At 42.0% G+C, this 23,870-nt stretch overlaps 1 protein-coding gene across 5 annotated transcripts in view; it reads right to left on the bottom strand.

Moving 5' to 3' along the window:
- Positions 1 to 23,870, bottom strand: part of LOC102173333 (kalirin) — a 513,182-nt gene that overhangs the window by 114,790 nt on the left and 374,522 nt on the right. For 3 of the 5 annotated variants that reach the window (XM_018045796.1, XM_018045804.1, XM_018045817.1), the window contains exons 12-14: positions 18,976 to 19,184; positions 15,356 to 15,530; positions 1,250 to 1,445 (exon numbers count right to left, since the gene is read on the bottom strand). In XM_018045796.1, coding sequence (XP_017901285.1) covers positions 1,250 to 1,445; positions 15,356 to 15,530; positions 18,976 to 19,184 — 580 coding nt within the window. The remainder of the gene's footprint in view (positions 1 to 1,249; positions 1,446 to 15,355; positions 15,531 to 18,975; positions 19,185 to 23,870) is intronic. The other 2 variants (XM_018045808.1, XM_018045812.1) reach the window with 1 other exon arrangement.

Genomic DNA, 23,870 nt, shown 5'->3' with positions numbered 1-23,870 from the left:
TTCTAAATAGAAAAAGAAGTCTAGTCTGAGTAACAGCCATGTGTTTTTTGAGAAGTTATAAAATTATATGACCTTGCCATAAATTTTGTCAGTACTCCTTACACTCACACACAGACTAGTGATAAGAAAAATGAGGACTCTGGGAGGGCTTCCCTGGTGGCTCAGTTGGTAAAGAATCTGCCTGCAATGCAGGAGACCTGGGTTCGATCCCTGGGTTGGGAAGATCCCTGGAGAAGGGCACAACAACCCACTCCAGTATTCCTGCCTGGAGAACTCCGTGGACAGAGGAGCCTGGTGGGCTACAGTCCATGGGATTGCAAAGAGTTGGACACGACTGACTGAGTAACACTGAGAGGCATGGACTGGAGATGAGGAGTCAGCCCTGAGGGTGAAGGATAGGCTAGGAGAGTATGTGCAGGGGGTAGGCGTGGAACAGCAATATCTACACATCTGAATACAAGTCACAAGGATGGCTAATGGCATTTGGAGCCCACCTGGTTTACTTCTCTAGAGCACCATGTTTGTGAATCTGTGCTAATTTCCATCATTGGTTTTTCCCTTTCTCCCCACAGCACCATGGAGAAGGCAATGGCAACCCACTCCAGTACTCTTGCCTGGAAAATCCCATGGATGGAGGAGCCTGGTAGGCTGCAGTCCATGGGGTAGTGAAGAGTCAGACATGACTGAGTGAATTCCCTTTCTCCCCACAGTACCACGGAGAAGGCAATGGCAACCCACTCCAGTACTCTTGCCTGGAAAATCCCATGGATGGAGGAGCCTGGTAGGCTGCAGTCCATGGGGTAGTAAAGAGTCAGACATGACTGAGCGACTTCCCTTTCACTTTTCACTTTCATGCACTGGGGAAGGAAATGGCAACCCACTCCAGTGTTCTTGCCTAGAAAATCCCAGGTATGGGAGTGCCTGGTGGGCTGCTGTCTATGGAGTCGCACAGAGTCAGACACAACTGAAGCGACTTGGCAGCAGAAGCAGCCGCAGCCGCAGCACCAGAAGAAACCTGGTCCTATTCCTGTCTTTATGATAGCTAACTGGGCAACCTCAGACAAACAATTTCAGCTCTCATGCTTCAGTTTCTTTTTTATTTTTTAATGGTACAAAACTCTCTGTTTCTTGTACCTGTGGGAAGAGAATGAATGAGTGGAGTGGAAATGCCCCTTGGAGTTAAGCTGACTGGTGTTCTTGTTTTCATCATCTCCCTGCTGGACGCATAAGCACAGGACAGGTCTCCTACCTGAGGCCTGGACCTCCATGATGTACTGGTGCAGATCCTGGCCCTGCTGGATGACCTCAAAGGTCATGTTGTTCATGGCTAGCTTCCGCTCTGTGTGGCGCTGCAGCCGCTGTTCTGCCAGTGTTAGATCCTCCGTGTTGAAGTCATTCATCTGCCGAAGCAAATCCTCGTTCCAAGCGTCGAGCTCTGCTGTCACCTGTAAGGGAACCACCGTCAGTGCAGGCTCACTGGTTCACAAGAGACAGCTATGTAGAAGCTCACTGATTCTGAGCCTTGCTAACTCATCTAAGTCAGACCTGACTCTGCTTTGCATCTCTTTCCTGACCCCTAGACTACGTTTAAGCAATGATGCCAGGCACCCATGTATGCATGCCTTTACTAGGGTTCTCCCTGTGTTTCAACGTCTACAACAGCTACTCCGCTGTACACCTGGAACCAGCTATGGTCCAATGTAAAATTAAAATGTTAAAAAAATTGTTCTCCCTGTGTTCTAGTGTCTACAGCAGCAGCAAATACTTAAATGATGGATTATGGTTTAGAAAGGTTTTGCATACTCCATCTCACTCCGCCTGCAATAACCTGAGACATCTCACAGAAAAAGCAGCTGGTACTCACTCACACAGATGGAATGGTTTGCCCAGAGTTTACCCTACTCATGAGGGACATGACTGGAGGACATAACTCAGTTTTTCTCCTTCCTGCAAACACGTAGTCCACCATACCGTAACTGTTCTAAAGATCTCACATTGGAGAAGGCGTCAAAAATTAAGTACTGAGTCTAACTTCAAGAAACAAACAGAAGGCTGGAGAAGCCCAGGGAAAGACCGAAGGTCACATAATTGTTTAGAGCTGGAGTACACCAAACCCCGGGATCCTGATCTGGTCCCTGTGTTCTGGGTACAGGATTCTATTACTCACAAAGGGTGATGCCTGGTAATAGAGACTAAACAAGGTGTAAATATATAGCTTACCACTAGAAATCCAAGAAGATTACACTCTATTGAAAGGCACACATGATTCTGATGAAGACTGAAGCATGGAATGAAGGGAAACTGCCCTAATATGGATTTTCTAATCGGTCATTGCTCTACAGTTTCAGTCATGTGATGTGCCCTCATTTACTCTCAAATAAGTGCCTGCACACGGAGATTAAATCCTACACTTCCTTAGGATCGCTGCAATCAAACACGCAAGAACAACTCAGAAGTACTTAACTGGATAATAATTCCACATGATATATAAACCAAACAAAACCTTTTCTGAAATGGCTTTCAGATGTGTTATCTCATGAAGTCCCTGGGAAGGCAATGGTACAGGTAGTGTCACTCTCTTTTCTGGGAAGAGGCGATGGAAGCCTCCCCCCAGATCACACGGTGCAGTTTGGTCCAGGCACCCTAAGCACACAGCCCAGAGACCAGCTTAGTGATTTTCATCATGCTGAGAGTCATCTCGGCTGACATGTGGCAAAACCTTCCCAGTTACCAAACACTGCTATCCAGGAACACCAGGAGACAAAGAGAAGGAAAGACCAGCCTGATGCAGCCTGTTCACAATGGGAGATGGTACTATACCATGCTGTGCCAGGGCCACACAGGCCCAGATGGGAAAGGCAAGCAGTCTCTCATGAGAGGCACAGGATCCTCATTCTCTGTCTAACAGTAAGACTTTCCTCCAGTGAAAGTGCCATTACTCTCTTCGAAGCAGAAATAGGGCAACTAAAACTATTACCTTCACAAGTCAGACAGAGAAAGACAAATATCATATGATATTACTTATATGTGGAATCTTAAAAAGAAAGGTACAAATGAACTTATCTACAAAACAGAAATAGAGCTATAGATATAGAAAACAAACTCACAGTTACCAGGGGATATGTGGGGGGCAGAATACATTGGAAGACTGAGATTGGCACATACACACTACTCTGTATAAAATAGATAACTAATAAGAACATACTGTATAGCAAAGAGAACTCTACTCAATACTCTGTAATGGCCCACATGGGAAACAAATCTAAAAAAGAATGGATATTCGTATAACTGATTCACTTTGCTGTACATCTGAGCACTATAGTACAATAAATATTTTTTAAAAAAACCCTTCACTGTTATGGCTTCTGCCCCTACCTCTTTGCAGGTCAACTAAGGGATCCACTGAGTTCAGCCCAAAATCTGGTATCGATTTATTGTGGGGAGTTCTTGGTGATTTGGGAATCAGCAGGTTGGCAGGCACACAGGTTTTTGTTATATACTATCTTTGAAAAGCACTTCATTCTCTAACTAGAGAAGGGAGTTAAAATGAGAAAAACAAGAGAGAGAACTTATAATTGTGGGCTTCCTTGATGGCTCAGTTGGTAAAGAATTCAGCCTGCAATGCAGGAGACTCATGTTCAATCCCTGGGTGGGGAAGATCCCCTGGAGAAGGAAATGGCACCCCACTCCAGTATTCTTGCCTGGAGAATCCCATGGACAGAGGAGCCTGGTAGGCTACAGTCCATGGGGTTGCAAAGAGTCAGACACGACTTAGCAACTAAACCACCACCAACTTATAATTTATAAGAGATAATTTATAGAATGAATAGGACTTTGTAGGCTAGGCCTATAAATGTTTTTCCTTCTTGTATTTAAAAAAACTGAAGTAAAATGTGCATACAATAAGACACACAAACATTCCGTTCTATGAGTTTTGACAGTTTTAGATACCAGTGTAACCGTCACCAAAAACAGAATAGAGGACCTTTCCACCACCCTAGGGACTCACCCCTTCCAGTCAGTTCCTGCCCACTGCCTTCGGGTACTACTCGCTGATTTCTAGCAGCACAGGTTCTTAGATTCCGCATAAATGAAATCACACAACATGGACTCTCAGGTCTGGCTTCTTGTGGTCAACACACTGTATAGAAGATTCAGCTGTGCTGTGTCCATTCATTCCTTGCGGCTACTGAGTACTGCTCCATGGTGCAGAGATAGCGTGGTTTACCAGTCCTCAAGCTGATGAACTCCTAGGGTGTTTTCAGTATTTCGCTATTATGGATAAGGCTGATGTGAAAGACTTGCACAACTCTTCTGTGGACACACGATTTCATTTCTCTTGAGAGTCACTTAGGAGTGTGATTATAGGGTCATAGGATAAGTGTATGCTTAACATTCCCAAAAGGAATTTCACATTCCCTGTGAAAGTTCTAGTTGCTCACCATCATTTGGTATTATCAGTCTATTTAATTTTAGCCATGCTAGTGGGTGTGAAGTGATATCTTACGACTTTAGGTTGTATTTTCCTGATGACTCATCATGGTGAGCACATTTTCATGTGCTTATTGACTGCTGGAATCTACTTTTAGAAAGTGTCAAGTTTTTTTTCTCATTTTTCAGAACCTAGGTTATCTTTTGATTATATATTTGTTAGAGTTCTTCATACATGCTGGATAGAAGTCATTTATCAGATAATATGTGGGAAAGAGCCCAAACAAAATTTTTAGCCCATTTCCTTGCCTACAAACCTAAGGGAAGTAAGACTAAGACAAGCATGAAAGAGTCTTTTTCTTTACATTTCTTTTTCTTAACATCTTAGCTTTTGCTTTGTTTTCATGAAACTGAGTCAATAAAGAAGCTGTTTGCTGCAGGAAGACCCTAGAGAGGTCCCGAGACACGTGTCTGGAGTGGAAAGGCAAGTGCCAAGAGTCCTGATCAGAGCAGAGCAATGATGAGGTGCTTTAGCTGAGAGAATAAGGCTCAGAGGTCTGGTATCTTGAGAATCTGAATTCCAAACCAAACGTGAAATATACCCAGGATTCTATATCTGGTGTTTCTATATTCCTTCCTTCCCCTTCTCTACCTACACTACCCAACCCCATTAAGCTGAGGGGCCCACGTCTGAAATGAAGCCTGAAGAAAGAGACTTTCAAGAAGCTACTCAGTGCAACAGCCTGACTTCCAAGCTTTGCTCCTTGGGTCTACACATTCTTTACTATCTCTGTGGCTGACCCTTCCCAACCCCCAAGAACTGAAGCCCAGAGCCATGAAATCGTCTGATTTATGTATTTCAAATGATGGCTGGAGTTTAATTATTTTCTTTCCTGAGTATTTTCTGTTTCCTCAAGGAATATTCTGTTACTGGCTTCCTTCTCTCCACCTTCTTTCTAGGGCACAAGGCTGGTACAGAGGAGGGGTTCATTTTTTAAGGGAAAAAAATTTGTTTTCAAACCTGAAGTTCACTTTACTGGTAATGAACAAACCTAGCATTCTAGCCCCGTCTCATGCTCTCCTGTTATGTGAACTAGGCATGTGGCCTACTCTCTGGTGTGAGAAGTTGCTCTGCCCTCTCTAGCTACCTTCTCTGGTCCAGTAGCCCTGAGACATCCATGTTCCTCCTCCCTGTCTGCTCAAGTCCTCGCCACCCTTCAAAGTCAACTCTGGCATGGAGTCTCATGACAACCCCCAGAACCTGATGTTTTCCTCTGGCTTATCTCATTACACAGGACAAGGGTTAATTTGCTAGTACAGAAACAAAACCATGAAAAGAAAAACCTGTCTGGTGGACTAATCCGGTGATCCAACTCCATTTGGAAAGGAAACCTGGAAGAATTTGTTCTGGGCAGAAACTAGGGCCTGAACCAAATGAGTGAAAGATGGAACATAAGGTACCCCACAGGACATTCAGCTTTCAATCAACCTATTTTTCTTTCTCCTTCCACTCAATTAGCTCCATCTCAGCTCCTGGCTCACTCAGTTCCCCTCTTGGCTCCGATGGGCACTCTCTGCCTCATTCTTCTGAATTAATTGAAGTGTTAGGATATGATGACCTCTTTGAGAGATACATTGGCAGTGTTTTCTATTCTAACAATTATCTACTCCAGAGTCACAGCCATAAGGGAAATCAGAGAAAAGAGCTAAACAGGAATTTAGATAGGATAAGAGGCAGTGGGAAACAGGAAGGCACTTCAAAAAGAAGCTCAAAGCTTTCCTGCCAGATGAGATTCACTGAATCCAGTATTCTGCAGCCCAAAACGGGCTCTAGGGACTTTGTCTAGCAGTGGCCTTGGGCTCTGTTCTCAGAAAGCCCTCTTCTTTGGCTCCTCTCATTTTTTGGGTCCTTCCCAGTAGTTATGCGTCGAGGATACTTTCTCCCCCCACCCCCAAGTGTCTTAAAGAAGATACTTTACCCTGAACTGCGTATTCATTATGAGATAAACAGTATTTACCATAGCTTCCCAGGTTGCACTAGTGGTAAAGAACCCACCTGCCAATGCAGGAGATGCCTGAGACAAGGCATCTTTCCCTGGGTGGGAAAGATCCCTTGGAGGAGGGCATGGCAACCCACTCCAGTATTCTTGCCTGGAGAATCCCCATGGACAGAGGAGCCTGGTGGGCTACAGTCCATAGGACTGCAAAGAGTGCGACACGACTGAAGCGACTTACCACGCAGTGTTAAGCATTTGATTCTCTTTTATTTCATCCTCATAGCAACTCCTCACAGCAACATGAGAAAACCAAGGCACAGAGAAGTCACATCATTTGCCTCAGGGTCTCAGAGCTGGCAGTGGCGGAACTGAGCACTCAACTCCAAGGCCAAGGGCTCTTAACCACGGTGTCATATCCATAGAGCTGGTCCCAGAACAGGCGTCAGGGGGTACTTTTTTTATCTTTTTCACTTCAGAGAAGTGCCTGTTTAACCTTTCTTCTGTTTTCTTCTCTAAAAAAACCCTCACAAACTCATTGTAACTACAGTTTCTTCACTTCACATGAACCTTTAAAATTAATCATGTGCTTTGAACAGATCAATAAATTGTATGTTTATGGCTTTATATAATGCCAGAAATAACTTATCCTTTCAAAAAACACACAACCTTCCCCTAGTAAGATATTTTTGTTGAAGAGTTTGGTAAATTTTAAAAATTGATTCTGAGTACTTATATACTTAAAAATATAGTTTATGTATTTAAAGTATACGGAGTATTTATACTCAATATAAAAGTCATATTACTCTAACTGGAATTCTTTGTTCCCTCAGAAGCCTTTGGGGCTTCCCTGTGGCTCAGACAGTAATAAATCTGTCTGCAATGCAGGGGACCTGGGTTTGATCCCTGGATTGGGAAGATTCTCTGGAGAAGGGCATGGCAACCCACTCCAGTATTCTAGCCTGGTGGGCTGCAGTCTATGAGTTGGACAGGACTGAGCAACTAACACTTTCACTTTTATTTTCAGGAGCCTTTGCCATGAACAGGAGAAACATCTGTAATCTGGCCTTGGGGTGTGAACACTGGGACAAAAGTTGTGGCAAAGAGAAGTGTAACCTGCCCTCTGCATGGGCACATTCTCTTTATGGTAAGAGCAAATGCCTGTGTCTCTCACAGCAGTTACATGAACTCTCAGGGATCACCTAATAGAACTGGGTAATAAATTCAGAGAGAATAAGATGGGATGTTTGCTTAAAATGTGGATGCAAATACATATACATATGTGTGTATGTGTATATATATATATCAAATTTGTATATATTATTTAGGCAGTTTATTAATAATAACAATACTAACTACAATGTATTACAGTGTTAAGTGCTAGCTACTTCAGTTCTATGTGTTAACTCATTAAATCCTTAATAACTCTATGGACTGGGAATTATTATTCTCATACCTATTTCTCAGATGAGGAAACCAAGGGAGTAACTTGCATAAAATCGTACAATTAGTAAAGCTGGTGAGACAGGTTTCAAACCCAGGCCCTGTAACTCATACTGCATACTCAATGACTATACTACACTGCCATTCAGCAAAGAGTGACACTGTGTGTGTGTGTGTGTGTATCAACATTACATGTGTTATGCACATTAAGGTCCAATCCCATTCCAACTAATAATGAGGAGGAAGGGTCTATGGCATTACACTGTGGTAAGATGCTCTGAAATACATGAGCTGTCAATGCAAATGAACATCTTTCTGTTCTATAATGTCATTATTTATATTAAAATGAGAAAACTGAAGGCTAAATATTCTTCACTGAACTACAAGTGCTGGCTGGTAGGAGAAGAGATATTGCAGCTAAATAGAATTTCATTGCTTTGGGAAGGGCTATTTCATCTACAATGGGTATGTATATTTACATGTTCTTTGGGCTGCAAAGAGATCCAATCAGTCAATCCTAAAGGAAATCAGCCCTGAGTATTCATTGGAAGGGCTGACGCTGAAGCTGAAGCTCCAATACTTAGACCGCCTGATATGAAGACCCGATTCATTGGAAAAGACCCTGATGTTGGGAAAGACTGAAGGCAAAAGGAGAAGGGGGCCTCAGAGGATGAGACGGTTAGATAGCATCACTGACTCAATGGACATGAATCTGAGCAAAGTCTGGGAGATAGTGAAGGACAGGGGAGCCTGGTGTGCTGCAGTCCATGGGATCGCAGAGTCAGACATGACTTAGCGACTGAACAACAACGTATTTATGTGTATTACCACTGTGAAACTAAACTAAATTATCATAGCCATTTGTTCTTCTTGTAGTCCAGTATTAGGTTCTTTTCTGTTAATCAATTAAAATGATAAGATTAGTGAATTCTAATACAGATTATTTTAAAAATATATCATGGAATTTCACTCTGTTTTAGAAATATATACAATCTGTCCAGAGTTAAAATGTTTATGTATGTAGCTATAAGGAAGCCTTTGAGGATACTGAAAGAAGCAGTATGGAAAAGCAAGACTTAGCAATAAAGAAATCCATGCAGCTATTTTTTATGTTTGTGAAAAAAATGAAAGAACATATCATAACACTCTAACTGATGAGTTCCAATGTTTGGTTACCTAATTTCTATTCCAACTGGATAATTCAGGTACTGGAACACAAATTTTATGACCAAGTTCATGTTCTTTTTTTTATCATCATCATGATTAAAATTGAGATCTTTTAAAATCATGACTGATACTGAGGGGATCTCGAGTCTTTATTTTGCCCATATCTTTGCCTCTTAATCAGTTTGAGACTCACAGAAATCTAAAATCTCCCCTCTGTTGAAGAGCTCCCATGATATATATATATTGTTCACCCATTCTAGAACTTATCCATACTTGAGGGTCAGAACGGATTTTCTCCCACAAAGGGTAAACACTCCATGCTGGAGTTTACATTATTTCCTTCTACTGAGTTCCCTGCATCTTTACCAGAAAGGAGAAGTGGCCAGCATTTGAACCTTCATAATGTCACCTGACTTCAGGTCCACAGCCCCTTACCCACCCCATTACAGAATGATCTGAAAGCTTCCATTAGGGATCTCTGATAATTTAACAAAACAGGTGACATTCTAGAATACTAAAGCTATGTAAGTAATCCTTTTTTTTTTTTTAATGGAAGATGTGAGGGGCAACTGCCAATGATTCTGAAATCAATTTGACAAAAGTCTAGAAGAAACTATCAAATAAATATTTTGCGAGAATTTTGGTTTACTTTACTGCACTTATTCTGTATTTCCCTTGCAAAAGATCTGGAGTACATTTAGAAAAGGCTATAGGGATCCCAAGGAAACCTACAAAGATTGATCCCAAACAAATCTTTTTTTTTTTCTTGATATAGTTACTATGTTGGTGGGTTTGAGGCACATTACAATCAGGAGAACAACAAGGCTTTGCAGAGTCTAACACTATCTATGGAGGAAAGGACTATGAAATTGGACTAGAAGATGATGTGGTCCTTTAAGGAATGACTGTGCAGGCTGATGGCTCTGTGTCACGGAAGGAAAACGTCCAGTGAAGCACCACAGAGCCCTGCCTGACCTGGCCAATATTTCAAATTGTTGAAACACTGATAGCAATAATAAATTAAATATATTTTGATAGGCTGAAGAACTGCACCAGAAAGAAAAGAATAAAATCTGAGAGGAAAAATACATAAAACTCTTTCATTTAAATTTTTTAAAAAGTCAATGTACTAGAAACATGTACCCAGAAAAAATAGCCAGGGGCTTTTAAGGGAGCAGAAACGTCAACAGGATAGTTTCTATGATGAAGTCATAGAAACGTCTCTTGGGCTGAACGTATAGAACACCAGCGTCTTGGACACACAGCTCCCCCAGGGTTCCTGGGGCTGGGGGTATAAGGCACCGTGGATAACTAGAGTCCAGCCACCGGGGGCAATGAGGCAACAATGTGGACCCAGGAGGTAGGGAGAACACTGCGGCTATATCCCACAGAAAAGGGCTAACAGGGAAGAGAAGTAGTTATTGAAGTTTTAGAGCCAGAGGGGACTGCAGAAATAACTTTCACAATCTCAACACTTTCTGGATAAAGGAAACGAGGCCTATGACGAACATTTTCAAATATTTTTAAAGCTTCCAAAAAGAGGGAGCAGATTTGTTCTGTTTCTCCAGAGAGCAGAAGCAAGAGAAAAGGGCAGAAGGAGATCTTGGTTCAACACAATAATGAGATTCTGAGTTCCCTCCTCTCCTGAACTCTGCTTCTGGGCTCTGCAGATATTCTTGTAGAGGCTGGATGGCATTCTTCAGAGATGCCAAACCCTGGACATCAATTTTTACCTTTCCTCCAGGTGTCATCTTACTGGGAAACCTTCCACAGGCAGCCTGAGAAGCTCAGCTCTCCTGCCTCCGTGTTCTCATCGATCTGTAAGCCTGTCTGTGTCATAAATTATCACTATGGGATGGTTCTGTTTCTGTGGTTCTTCCCAACCAGCCCCCTGATAGCAGGGACAGTTTCATCCTCAGTGCCCAAAATAATTTCTGAGGCATAGTAGGTGCTCACTAAATGTTCATCAAGTTGAATTTCTGTTAGGTAAAAGATTGACTGAACAATCTCACTCAAGCATAAAACATAAAAGGCCTCCACGTACAACCAATCACAGAGTTGATACTACCAGTGAATAACAATCAGCTTTCTCTCCTCTAGGAAGAATTTTCCTTCTTGAAGGCCATTTCTCTCTAGCCTCAGCCTGGCCCCCGCCTATCCCAATATGAACCCCATGGATTTAGAGCTCCTTATTCCATTCCTTACTCTGATTAATTGTGCAGATTAATTTTCAGGTATTGAAAAAACTCTGATTGTAATTACAGAGTCAGAAATTTAAAAGAAAGATTATAACTGTGGCCCATTTTTCATAAAGTCCCTTGTATAGGTTTATCTTTCTTGGTGTCATTCCTAGTTCTCTCCAGTATGGGTATATCCCAGGGGTGCCCAAGATTGCCGATTGATAACAAATAGAAAAATCCTAAGTATATAAATAAGCATATGTATGTACATATATATCATATGCACACATATTTGATCAAACTACTAAAGAAAAAAAAAAGATACACATTTCCCTGGGCTTTCATAGTATACTGATCCCAGACTCTCACTTGTACCACATGGTAGATGGTGTGCTGGGAGGGCTCCTGAGGGGACACAGGAAGTACCTCAATACAGATGGACTTTCTGGCTCATCTGTTCAGCTGCTTTTAGCATATTTCAAATTAGTGCTCTTTTCATGTGCCCAGCTAAAGGGACTTATCTATTATCTAGTTTTAACTAAACTACCCTTCACAAAAGACATGTGGCTTAACAAGGTTCCTCAAAGGAACTACAGTTTGAAGATAACACTGACCATGAAAGCTCAAGAGAACTCAGAACTCTTTGGCAGCCACTTGACAGGGTAAAGAAACAATGACAATCTAATCAGATCTGTCAAGAAGCCAGAACCAAAAAATAATGGAAAATTATCAAGAATACTATTTGAAATACAGAACTGCAGCTTCAAATGAAAAAGTCAGGCTTCATTCACCCTAAGGGCACAGTGAATTTTGAGGTTATTAGTGGCAGTAGAATACATACATAATTTATAAGCCAATATAGATGCATATGTGGAGAGCTAAGAGTTCAAAACTAGTTTATTGAGTGTGTATAATCAAAGGAGTTTGGAGACCACTGACCTGCTCCTGTTTCTAAAAATAGTTTATTTCTTTCTGATTATTCTAATTAATTGTATAAAAGGTGAAATGCATGGAAGCATCAAAAAGAAGAAATTTTCCATATTCTTACCATCACAAGATAAAGATTATTTGCATTTGGTGAAGTGTCTTTTCTATTACAACTGTTTCTTATAACATATCTTTCACAGAAGGAGGCTGAACTTACAGGGAAAAAACTTACTAGAACATCTGTGTGTCGTTGCTTCTGGTCTCCAGGGATGTGAAGAAGGCGTATCAGGAATGCAGTCTTGGTTTTTTAACCTTTGCCTAACACGTTTGGGATAAGTGTCACTCTCACCCGGGTACCTCAACCCCATCCCAGGTACTCTGGGAGCCATATAATTAAGTAAAAGGAAACTAGTGCAGCAACTCATGTGTTATCTTAATTTTAAAATTAATTAGCCCATGCTAGCCATCAGTGACGTGGTTAAGGAGTCTTAACTTAGACTCCCCAGATGTCGGGGGCAGGCCTGCACTGCTCTTCAGTAATCCCCAGGAATTCTGAGTATGCCCATCAAATGCCTTCCTTTAGGGAAGGAAACCATAGCTGTAGGTCCTGCAGTGACAGCCTCTGCCCTGGCTTATATCAGCTCTACACATCTCTCATTACAGAAACCACCCTCAGTTTCACACTCTGAATCTTCTCTAGAAGCTTGCCTTTTACCCCCACACTGAAACACTAGTTGGCATTTGAAATAATCTCATCACCCTCAAATATAACTCTGACAATCTGACTTAAAGCAGAAATTTTCCATAGCTTTGGCAGGATTTTCATTCCTATCTAAGATGAAAAGCAACATTTCCCCAAGTTTTGGGCCACACCTGAAATGGGGAACCAGACCTCTGCTAAAACCTGGGTGCAGAACCAAATTCTTATTCCCCTCATTTGACTTATTCACTATTTTCATCTCCCTCATTTTATTAGACCCTTTACTGCTTTCTTACTTCAGCTTCGTTGAATACCAAGCTGTCCAAGTTGTCAGGGTGGGAGGGGAAACTTTTATACAACACAAAGGCTGAGAAATGCAAATCTTACAATTTAAATATCAAGCTCTTCTACTGCAACATTTAAATAGGGTCAAATTATATGCTATTTGATCTATAGTCAACTTTATTATTTTTTTTTAAAGCAGCATATTTTGTTCCCATAGGCTTTGGATTGGAAATGGATTGTCCCAGAATCACTGCAGGCAAACACATCCTAATGGTGCCCTCAGCTGATGTCAGTGGGTTACAGTCCAAGAGTCCAAGTGAAGCTAACTGACCCATTGTAGAACTAAACCAGCAACCCAGACTTCAAAACCACAGCCATCTCACCAAATAAAGCTTAGGTTATTTCCTTCCCCTTAAGCATTTTTGGATGTGGACTTGGAATGATAGGAAAGTAAATAAAGAACACAACAGCCAAATTCCCATACCTGCTAACATAATTCCCTCAGGGATGTATTCACTCTCAGTGGGTGAAATGGAGTCAAGGAAGGATGGTGGGAGTGTCTGTGGCCAACACTACTACAACCAGACATCACCTCTGTTTATTTCTCACTCTCACTCTTTCTTTTATTACCTTGGTCACCCCACATTCACGCCTTTCCACACACCAATATCTCTAATTTTCCACTGGCATTTTCATTGTTCTTTCAATATATGTTTAAATACCATTTGCAACCTGAAATCACTATGAGTACCAATTCAAAATAGATTGAAAAGTATAAATAAATTCACTTGAAGTTATGGAATGAGTTGGAAGGATAATCAAGATCTAGATTTAAAGACTTATCTCTTCCTTTATTTCAGAAATTGTCCAGAGAGCACCTTTTGGAACATGGCATCTTTAAGTAAAAACTTGCAGTGGCTTCTAGGAAGTTAGGGTAGAGGTGAAGGAGAGAAAGGTCAAAAGAGAGTCAGAGATAGGAAGGATTGCTCTAGGGATTGAAGAAGAGGGCACCTGTTGCCAAAACAGCTTTCTGGCCTGTAAGGGGTTGAGAATGACATTGAGACTGGAATATTGGAGCATTCAACATTTGAAAGGTTTCCCTGATGGCTCAGATGGTAAAGAATCTGCCTGAATGTGGGAGACACAAGCTCAATCTCTGTGTTTGGAAGATTTCCTAGAGGAGGGGATGCCAACCCACTCTAGTATTCATGCCTGGAGAATTTCTTGGACAGAGGATCCTGGTGAGCTACAGTCCCATGGGGTTGCAAAAAGTTGGACACAACTGCGTGACTAACACTTTAACACTTACGTTCAAAAAAATAATAATTCTCCTTCCCAAACCAGTTCCACCGAAGTTTCCATAGATATCGTTGGGAAGATCAATCCCAGACCCCCAGAAGCCTCAACTTGGAGGAGATGGCAGGAAAGCAAAGTAAAGTTTTAATGAATGGTAGACAGAGAATCACAACACACCAGCAAGGAGCAAAGAGAAAACATAGTTTTTAACCATTTGCCATCCCTTAAAAGGACAATACACCACAGGTGTTGAATGTTTTTCACACCTCAGAAACCCTACTGACCTGGCTTTAGTCACTGGCTTAAAGCAGAAAATAATAAAAGGTTGGTATTATGTGGGGCAGACATTATTAGTAGGCATCAAAAGAGGACATAAATATATCAGAACACCAGATTCTGACCTTCCCAGGATGAGCTGAGGCACTGATGAGATGAACCAGCAAATGACCTTTGCACATGCTTAATTTCTTAATAAGCAGAAAGCAAACGAAGGATTGGGTCTTCCTTCCTCTGACTTCCTGGCTGCTGTGTGAGTCCGTCCAACCCCTAATCTACAAGTCACCAGCTGAGGAGACCACCTAATCTTAATACCTTCCTACTCAAGAAGCTATAGAATTTAGCAAGTCTACCTCAGTCACCAAATGACCAACTCCATGGTCTTCCAGGAACCAAAGTGCCAAGCAAGAGTCCAGTGCAAACCAACAAACCCTTCCCAGTGGACTAATCCCAGAGACTGAGGAGAGGGCCTCTGCTTGGCAGTGGGGTGAAAGGGACTGGAAGGAATCTAACACGGTGAACATGAATTTGCTGATCTCTAAAAATGTATTGTGATACATAATCCCGTCCAGTCCCCTTAGTCTAGCTCTGGGGCAGTACCCTTGGCCAGGAAGCAGCCTGCCCTCCACCTGCCCATACCTCTTCCCCACATCTACCTCAATGGTGTACTGCTCAAAGATGCGCAGCTGTAGGAAGATGTCCAGCTTGATTTTGCGCTCGTGGAACAGCTCCTCCATTTGCACCTGGGCGTCATCCAGCTGCTGCAGCACCGACTCTATGTGGCTGATGGAGCTACTATGGGGCGTCTTGTTGTTGGACACAGCCGAGTCCCTGTGGCACAGTGGGAGAGAGAAAGGAGGGGCTTGCTATATTAAAAGTGACAGTGGAGAGGGAGCTTTCCTTGTCTCAGCAAGGGGGATGGGAATCAATAGAGTCACTCAGGCAATAGATGTTTATCAGACTCCTATTGTGAGCCTGGCACAGTCTGCCTAATAGGTGAACCAAAGACACATGTACCCTCTTTGGGGTTCACAGCACTGTAGCTCCAAGATTAGCGGCTGTCCTATTCCTCAGACAAAACTGTGACAGGAATCAAATGAAATAGCACATGCAAAGGGGTTCTGTAAATATCAATGAAATGGAATGCTTCCAAGCATATGTATAGTCTAATGTACACATATTTCAATGCTAAGTCACTTCAGTCGTGTCCGACTCTGTGCGACCCCATAGACGGCAGCCCACCAGGCTCCCCCGTCCCTGGGATTCTCCAGGCAAGAACACTGGAGTGGGTTGCCATTTCTTTCTCATAGACATATTTCAATATACACACACAAATACACATATCACGATACATAAAGGTAGACAAATTAAAAGTATATGGAAAAAATCCTGCCTAGTTTTAACTCACAGGATCATGGTTAAAGTAAAATGAGATCACGGCTGCAAAAACTATTCATCCCCTTTATAATTCTATGCCAAAGTTATGGCTGGTGTTATTTAATAGGCTTTAAGCTGTACTTAGGAAAGCTTGAAGCCTGGCTCAAATCCCTGCTCTGACATACATGGGCTGGTGACCTTGGGAAATCTCCTCCCTGAGGCTCAGTTGCCTCCTGTAAAGTGGATTTAATAATCCCCGGCCTGCTCATGGCATGGTTTGCTGTTAAATAAGATGGCATGCATGACTGTACTCTGTGACCAGGAATGTGCTGTATGACTGACTGTTAATTCTGGAAGATGCGTCAGGTTCTTACTGGGCACAGGTCCAGTTGGGGAAAGTAGAATCTAGGGCACAAGAGGCTGAGCAACCAACAAAGGCTTCAGAGATGATAAGCCCTGATTTGAGTGTTAGAAGAAAAGGATGAACCAAGTAGATGGGAAGGGCGGGCTTTCTGAACACAGAAGGTCCTTACAAAGGCAGTAAGGGGAGATGACACATCACAGAGGGAATAAAGAGATAAACATTGATCTGCTGAGACAAGCGAGGTTGTAACACCCCCAAAGAGACCGTTACAATAGAAAAACTGGAATTCAATGTTTAGATTCTATAGGGCCTTGAGTGAGTAAGCTAGAGCCCCTGGACTTGAAAGAAACAGGCATGTTCATTATCTCATGACATCTTGGTTTCTGACACAATCTAAGAAGTCAGAGGGGAAAGTCCTTAGTTTTGAATGCTCTCATCAGCAGCTTTTCTGAAGACCAGGTACTTTTGGCCTGTGTCTGACTCAGAAGCAATGGTATCTAAGCTCACACTGTTACTGGAGGGAGCACAAGGCCAAGAGCGCCCCCCCCTTCTGTCATCTAGAGAACTTACAGTCCCTCTCTTCTCACCTTGGCCTACTTGGGCATGAAAGTTCACCATGCACAGCTTCCCCCAACCATGAAAAGAACTCAGGAGGAGTACTGAGCACTATACATCGTGCATTTGCTGAGAACAGTACTAACGAGAGGAAGTGACTACTATCTCTGATGGCTCCCCTCAGTCTCTCTCTATCACTCAGCTTCCAGGAGGAAAAGGATGATTTCTGGCCCCATTGTACAGCACCTCTGTCACTATCATATACACTAGAGTCAAAGACATAATGTAAAAGCACCTTAGGTGCTCCAGTGTGCAGAGTCATGAGGCCTGGGGAAGATGTGTGTACTGGTGCATGGGAGGCATCTTGCCAATGTCTACTAGGGATTGTTCACTTTTTTCTTTGACTGGTCTTGATATCAAGGAAGGGAGCCTAGATGAGTGTCAGACTAGTGGAGGAAGGAACAGTCACCAGTGGTTCTTGTCACATGTCTGTGGCCCTCTCTGAAATCCATAGAACTTAAACTGGTAGGACAGGCATCAGCCATATCATTGTCTCCACCAACACGGAGCAGCCTTCAGCCCTCAGGCATGGTGCTAGGTGGGCAGGGAATCTGCCACAGACTCAGTCCCACAGAGAGGCCAGCCAAGCTTGTGGAAAGCATTTGGAAAGAAAACACAAAAGCCATTACATAATTCTAGAGTTGACAAGCTCCTAGAGTGAACTCTAAATCACACAGATGAAACAGCTGAGGCCCACAGAGGTTAAGTAACTGCTCATTATTTGGAATTTTCCTCAGAAGCAAATAACAGTGGAGTTTCCTAGGTAGGCAGACGAAACTGTCATGTATTATACATTCATGAAGATAAACCAGGGGAAGAAAGGAAAGAGGCTGTCTTGTTAGTATGCAACAGGAGGACTCAGAACATGGCGTGTGAATGTTTGGAATAGAAATGATCAATCCAACAGAAAAACATGCCACGGCTATCTTAAGGTAAGCTCTTATTGTTTATTTAATTGGACAACTGGTTTGAGGATGGGGGGTGGGAGGAAGCCCTTTCCAACTGAAGTAATTCCCTCTGGCCTCAGGATTGTCCTGGGTCTTGTTGATGAGATTATTACTATCTGGAGCTGGCAGAGGTCCCAGCACTCAGTGATTTGGGGATAGGAACAAGTCTCCGCAGGCAGACATCATTAGTGCCATCAAATCCTATTTACATATCACCTGGGCACATGGCAGGTTACTGAGGGCTTGCTCAAGGCCTCATGACACTTTATCTGAGGAGCTGATGCCCTTGACAGGGACAGGAAACTAGATATTGATGCAAATGGAAAGGAGGCAACGGGGGGAGGGGATTACTAGAAATGAATATAAGGTGTCAGACAGGGTTTTCTAAGAGTCATTCTTAGCTACATTTGTTTAGGGCAATAGAGAAGGAGTTTTATTTTCTGGGTACCAAGGAATGGTAGAAAGGTCCTATGTGGGTAAGTGGAGAGCAGAGTAGGACACATCGCACACTCCCTACGTTCGCATGGGGCCAAAGGCAGTCATTTGGGGTCACATATTACTAACTGGAGCACTGGAATTCAGAATTAGCCCAAGACCAGATGCCAAATAACACTATGTTCCATAATGGCTATTTCTTTGCATGATCAAATATGCCATCATTCTTAATGAAGACGCTGTTTATTTTCTATTGAATATTGCTAAATGTTTATTGTATTTATATTACTTATTGATCACTGAATAACATCTTCAATGATATACATAATTCTTTGAAACATAAGAGCTTTTCCACTGACTATTTCATTCTAAATGCAAGTTGGGTATGGTGCAGGCATTTTTATATCTGACAGATGGAGAAACTGAAGCTCACACAAGACCACAAAGCTGGCTACAGCTGAGCCAAGACCAGGACATGATGACTTATCTCGTGTCTAGTCCAAGGCATTTCCCACTGGAAAGCACCGCCCATGCTGACCTGGCCTCGCTGGGCTCCCCCAGGGAGGGAGGCGCTGACCTGAGTTGCTGGATAAGGTCTTCGCCCTCCTTGATGACATTAAGTGTGGCATCCAGAGTGGCGGTCTGCTGCTGCTGGAACTGCTTGATCAGTTCCTGGACCGCATCCACAGAGTCTGCACAGACATCCTCCAGCATCTCCTTCTGAAGGTCTTCCATCCATGTCCATAGCTGTAGGGGATAGAGAGAGCAGAATCTACTCAGGGCACATGGGAGTGGAGGGCTGGGGTTAAAGGCAAGAGTGTGGAACTCAGGTCACCCAACCTACTCTCAACCACTCAGTTCAATATCAGACTGTCCTTCTAATCAGCACCCTATGGGTCAGTTTGCATCTCTGTATTTATATTCACTATCCATCTCTGCTAAGTTTACTCCATTAGTACAGGCATTCCCTAAGGACAGGAATTACCCTCTGCTTTACTTTCTAGTGGTTCTGGAAAACCAGTCTTAGAGCAGGAAGCTAACTCATTTTTGAGAGAGTGGGAAGAACAGGGAACTGATGATAGACAAATTCTATTTCATCTTTTCATAAAGGAGGACTCTGCACACTTCCTGCAGATAGCTAGAGGCGGATTCCCAGAAATGTATCATGATTTTACAAATATGCAAGAAAGAATGGGATGTTCACTAAGAACCAAGTAAAGACTAATTAAGAAAATATGTGCTAGGCTAAACTATTTTTTTCTTCTCAGGACTGTTTCGTTGGTTAGAAAGTTGACTGCTAAAGAGGTATAGCTTATTTTAATTTCAATATAAGACATTTCCCTCATGATATTCAAGATGATGAAATGCAGTCAGGATGATGTTACTGGTCAGACAACTTCAAAAGAGCTAAGTGTAGTGATTTGAACGGAGTAAGTACTGGAAATGATGAGGAGTAGAACTGAATTACTAAATTAATGTCTTGATGGCTCTTCCTCATAGTGAAAACAGGTGGCCTTCCACAGTGCTCCACTTCTAAGTGCTCTCAGTGAGCACTTTCATGAATGGTGGAGGGAAAGACAGGTCTGATGTTTGCTTAGAAACAAGGGATCTTCCCCTGGTTAGCAGAAAAAATAAGCTCATGACTCTACCAGGAGAAAAGCCAGTGGAGAGAAAAAACTGATAGAAGGAGCCAGAAGATGCCAACTGTGACTGCTGTTCTTCCCATAACCTGTGGTGTCTTTGAGTACATCATCTTTGCTCATCAGACTTCGTGTGTAACAGAGGCTGAGGAGAGCATAAAATAAAATAGTTAACTTACAGTTCTAACATTCTGTAAGTTTTCCATGTCAAAAACATGGGTAAATATCCATCTTAAGAATATTATTTCATCTTGCTGGTTCTCAGTATCGTAAATCATGATGTGGCCTTTGTAACAAGGAGTTAGAAAAGAGACAATAAAGAGAGACCAAAATAATCTTCAGACTTTTGACAAATTATTCTTGTCCTTAAGAGAGGAAAAGCCTCAAGTATGACAGAAGAGGTTGAGTTCATAAGACTAAGAAACCCTGGAGGTAGCAAATAAAGGGGGTGTGTGTTCTTTTTGGACAGGTAAGAACTTCTCTGAGCTTCAGTTTCCTAATCTACAAAATGGAAAGAAAAAGATTTGACCTGCTCACTTCAAAGATTATGAAAAATAAATTATTTACTTATTATCAATGCTTTAAATAAACAGCATTATTAATAATTATTAATTGCAAATTATTGTTCAGTGTTCCTGTCATTTGGCAGTTTGTGTCTGGTTTAGTTCAATTTACTTATTTACATATGTTTTACAAACAAGCTTTCTGTTGTAAAACACAAGCTTTCTAGACTATTTTAAGCTGAGGTACATTTTCCTACAGGTATGAATGTATCTATTTCAAATCAGTATGAAATCAGAAAGTTCAGGATATTGGTCACTATAACTTAAAGTTACTTCAGACTTTCTGGCTGCTGTTTTTCCTGGAGCAAAACCATTTTCCAACTGTGCTGAAGTCCTTGGGTATGAGACAATGGAATCTCTGAAAAATTGCTATATAGAGAGGCAATATAGCATAGCAGTTAAGAACTTCTAAATCAACAAAAATTAAAAAATTAAACAATAAAAGAAGGAAGAAAGAAAGAGAGGGAGAGAGGGAGAGAGAGAGAAAAAGAAAAAGAAAGGTAAGAAAGAAAGAACCCCCAGTTCTACCACATATTAACTCTACAACCTCGGGTAAGTAATACCCTCTTTACATCTCAATTCTCCTTGTCAGTAAAATGAGAATAGTAATAATTGTTATCCCTACAGAGTTGTAAAGATTATTAATAAATTGATACATATGTGTGTGTTATGTCTTTATGTATACACACACAAACGAGATACGTGTCTGTATATATATATACACATACACACACTCTACATTTATATAAATTTAATATATATAAATATATACATGATATAATATGCATATCACTTAGAAACAGTACCTGGCATATAGTAAGTGCTAGATATTATTATATTTATGCAAGCCACCTCCAGTTCCCACTAGAAGACGGAGGAAAAATTTGAAGTACTCCATTTTTAAATTGGTAAAAGATCAATACTGGATTTGATCTTTCAATATGCTAACATGAGTTGGGCCCCTCTTTTTTGTTTTTTGCAACTTTGTCCTGGGATACCTAAGGAAAACCTAGAGATTGAAAAGTCCAGAAATTTCCTTTTTAAAAAAGCAAGAAAAGACAAGACTATGTGAAGAGAGAGAGAGAGATTAAAATCATGGATAGGAAACATGTCACTTAAGAAAATTCTGAAAGAGATGGGAATACCAGACCACCTGACTTGCCTCTTGAGAAACCCATATGCAAATCAGGAAGCAACAGGTAGAACTGGACATGGAATAACAGACTGGTTCCAAATAGGAAAAGGAGTACGTCAAGGCTGGATATTGTCACCCTGCTTATTTAACTTCTGTGCAGAGTACATCATGAGAAACGCTGGACTGGAAGAAGCACAAGCTGGAATCAAGATTGCCGGGAGAAATATCAGTCACCTCAGATATGCAGATGACACCACCTTTATGGCAGAGAGTGAAGAGGAACTAAAAAGCCTCTTGATGAAAGTGAAAGAGGAGAGTGAAAAACTTGGCTTAAACCTCAACATTCAGAAAATGAAGATCATGGCATCCAGTCCCATCACTTCATGGGAAATAGATGGGGAAACAGTGGAAACAGTGTCAGACTTTAATTTTGGGGGCTCCAAAATCACTGCAGATGGTGACTGCAGCCATGAAATTAAAAGACGCTTACTCCTTGGAAGAAAAGTTATGACCTACCTAGATAGTATATTCAAAAGCAGAGACATTACTTTGCCAATAAAGGGCCATCTAGTCAAGGCTATGGTTTTTCCAGTGGTCATGTATGGATGTGAGAGTTGGACTGTGAAGAAAGCTGAGCACTGAAGAATTGATGCTTTTGAACTGTGGTGTTGGAGAAGACTCTTGAGAGTCCCTTGGACTGCAAAGGAGATCCAACCAGTCCATTCTGAAGGAGATCAGCCCTGGGATTTCTTTGGAGGGAATGATACTGAAGCTGAAACTCCAGTACTTTGGCCACCTCATGCGAAGAGTTGACTCACTGGAAAAGACTCTGATGCTGGGAGGGATTGGGGGCAGCAGGAGAAGGGGATGACAGAGGATGAGATGGCTGGATGGCATCACTGACTCGATGGACGTGAGTCTGAGTGAACTCTGGGAGTTGGTGATGGACATGCAGGCCTGGTGTGCTGTGATTCATGGGGTCGCAAAGAGTCGGACATGACTGAGCGACTGAAATGAACTAAACTGAACTGAATAAAACAAATGTAGTGTGTCCAGATAGAAAAGGCACTGGATGGAGGACTGCTCAGGATGAGGTTGGTATTCCTATTACAAGAATGAGAGAGCTCAGAAGTTTATAGATATCTTAAGGAATTTATTTTATTCAAGATAATTTTGTTCTCAGTGCCATCCTTAAGCTATTTTAATGGCTTCATAGCTTGGAGTTTCTTTTTTTTCTCCTCTTCAGTAAAAAACTTGAACACTTCTGGTGTAAGTCTAGGGAAGAAAGTCAGCATTATTCCTTTCTGAGTAAATCCACCATGACTCATGACAGTCCCTCCACCTGGTAGCCATGTAGCTAAATTGTAGGGACCAGTCAAAGATCAAACTTGCCAAAGACGAGATGTCAGTGTAACAACAAAAAGACTAGAGAAAGATTAGATATGTCGGAGGAAACACACCGACCTTGGGAGTCAATATCATTTTAATAAAAATGTGTCCTACTCTTGTATATTCTCTGATTAATGAGTTGAAGTTGATTTTTCACATTCAGAACAGTTCAGTCACTCAGTCGTGTCCGACTCTTTGCGACCCCATGAATCGCAGCACGCCAGGCCTCCCTGTCCATCACCAACTCCCGGAGTTCACTCAGATTCATGTCCATCGAGTCAGTGATGCCATCCAGCCATCTCATCCTCTGTCGGCCCCTTCTCCTGCCCCCAATCCCTCCCAGCATCAGAGTCTTTTCCAATGAGTCAACTCTTCGCATGAGGTGCCCAAAGTACTGGAGTTTCAGCTTTAGCATCATTCCTTCCAAAGAACACCCAGGACTGATCTCCTCACATTATCAGGTCATATATTCTACTTTATTATAAAGAAAATCTTGTCTAAGGTAGTTTAAAACCTACCACTAAGGAAAATCAACTAAGAAATCAATGATGTACAACATAGATGCCACTCAGCCCAGTGGTCAGCAGCCTGGTAAGGAAAGGAAAGAGCTGGTCTACCTTCAAGAGGATAAAATGTCAAGTAAAATTGCTATGGAATTTGACTCAGAGATAGGGAAGCACCAGAGACAAAGGGTTAGTGATAAATT

This window comes from Capra hircus, chromosome 1 (assembly GCF_001704415.2).
Source record: "Capra hircus breed San Clemente chromosome 1, ASM170441v1, whole genome shotgun sequence".
Classification (NCBI taxonomy): Eukaryota; Metazoa; Chordata; class Mammalia; order Artiodactyla; family Bovidae; genus Capra; species Capra hircus.
Note: the sequence above shows the minus strand (reverse complement) of the source record. Positions and strands in the feature narration are given on the sequence as shown.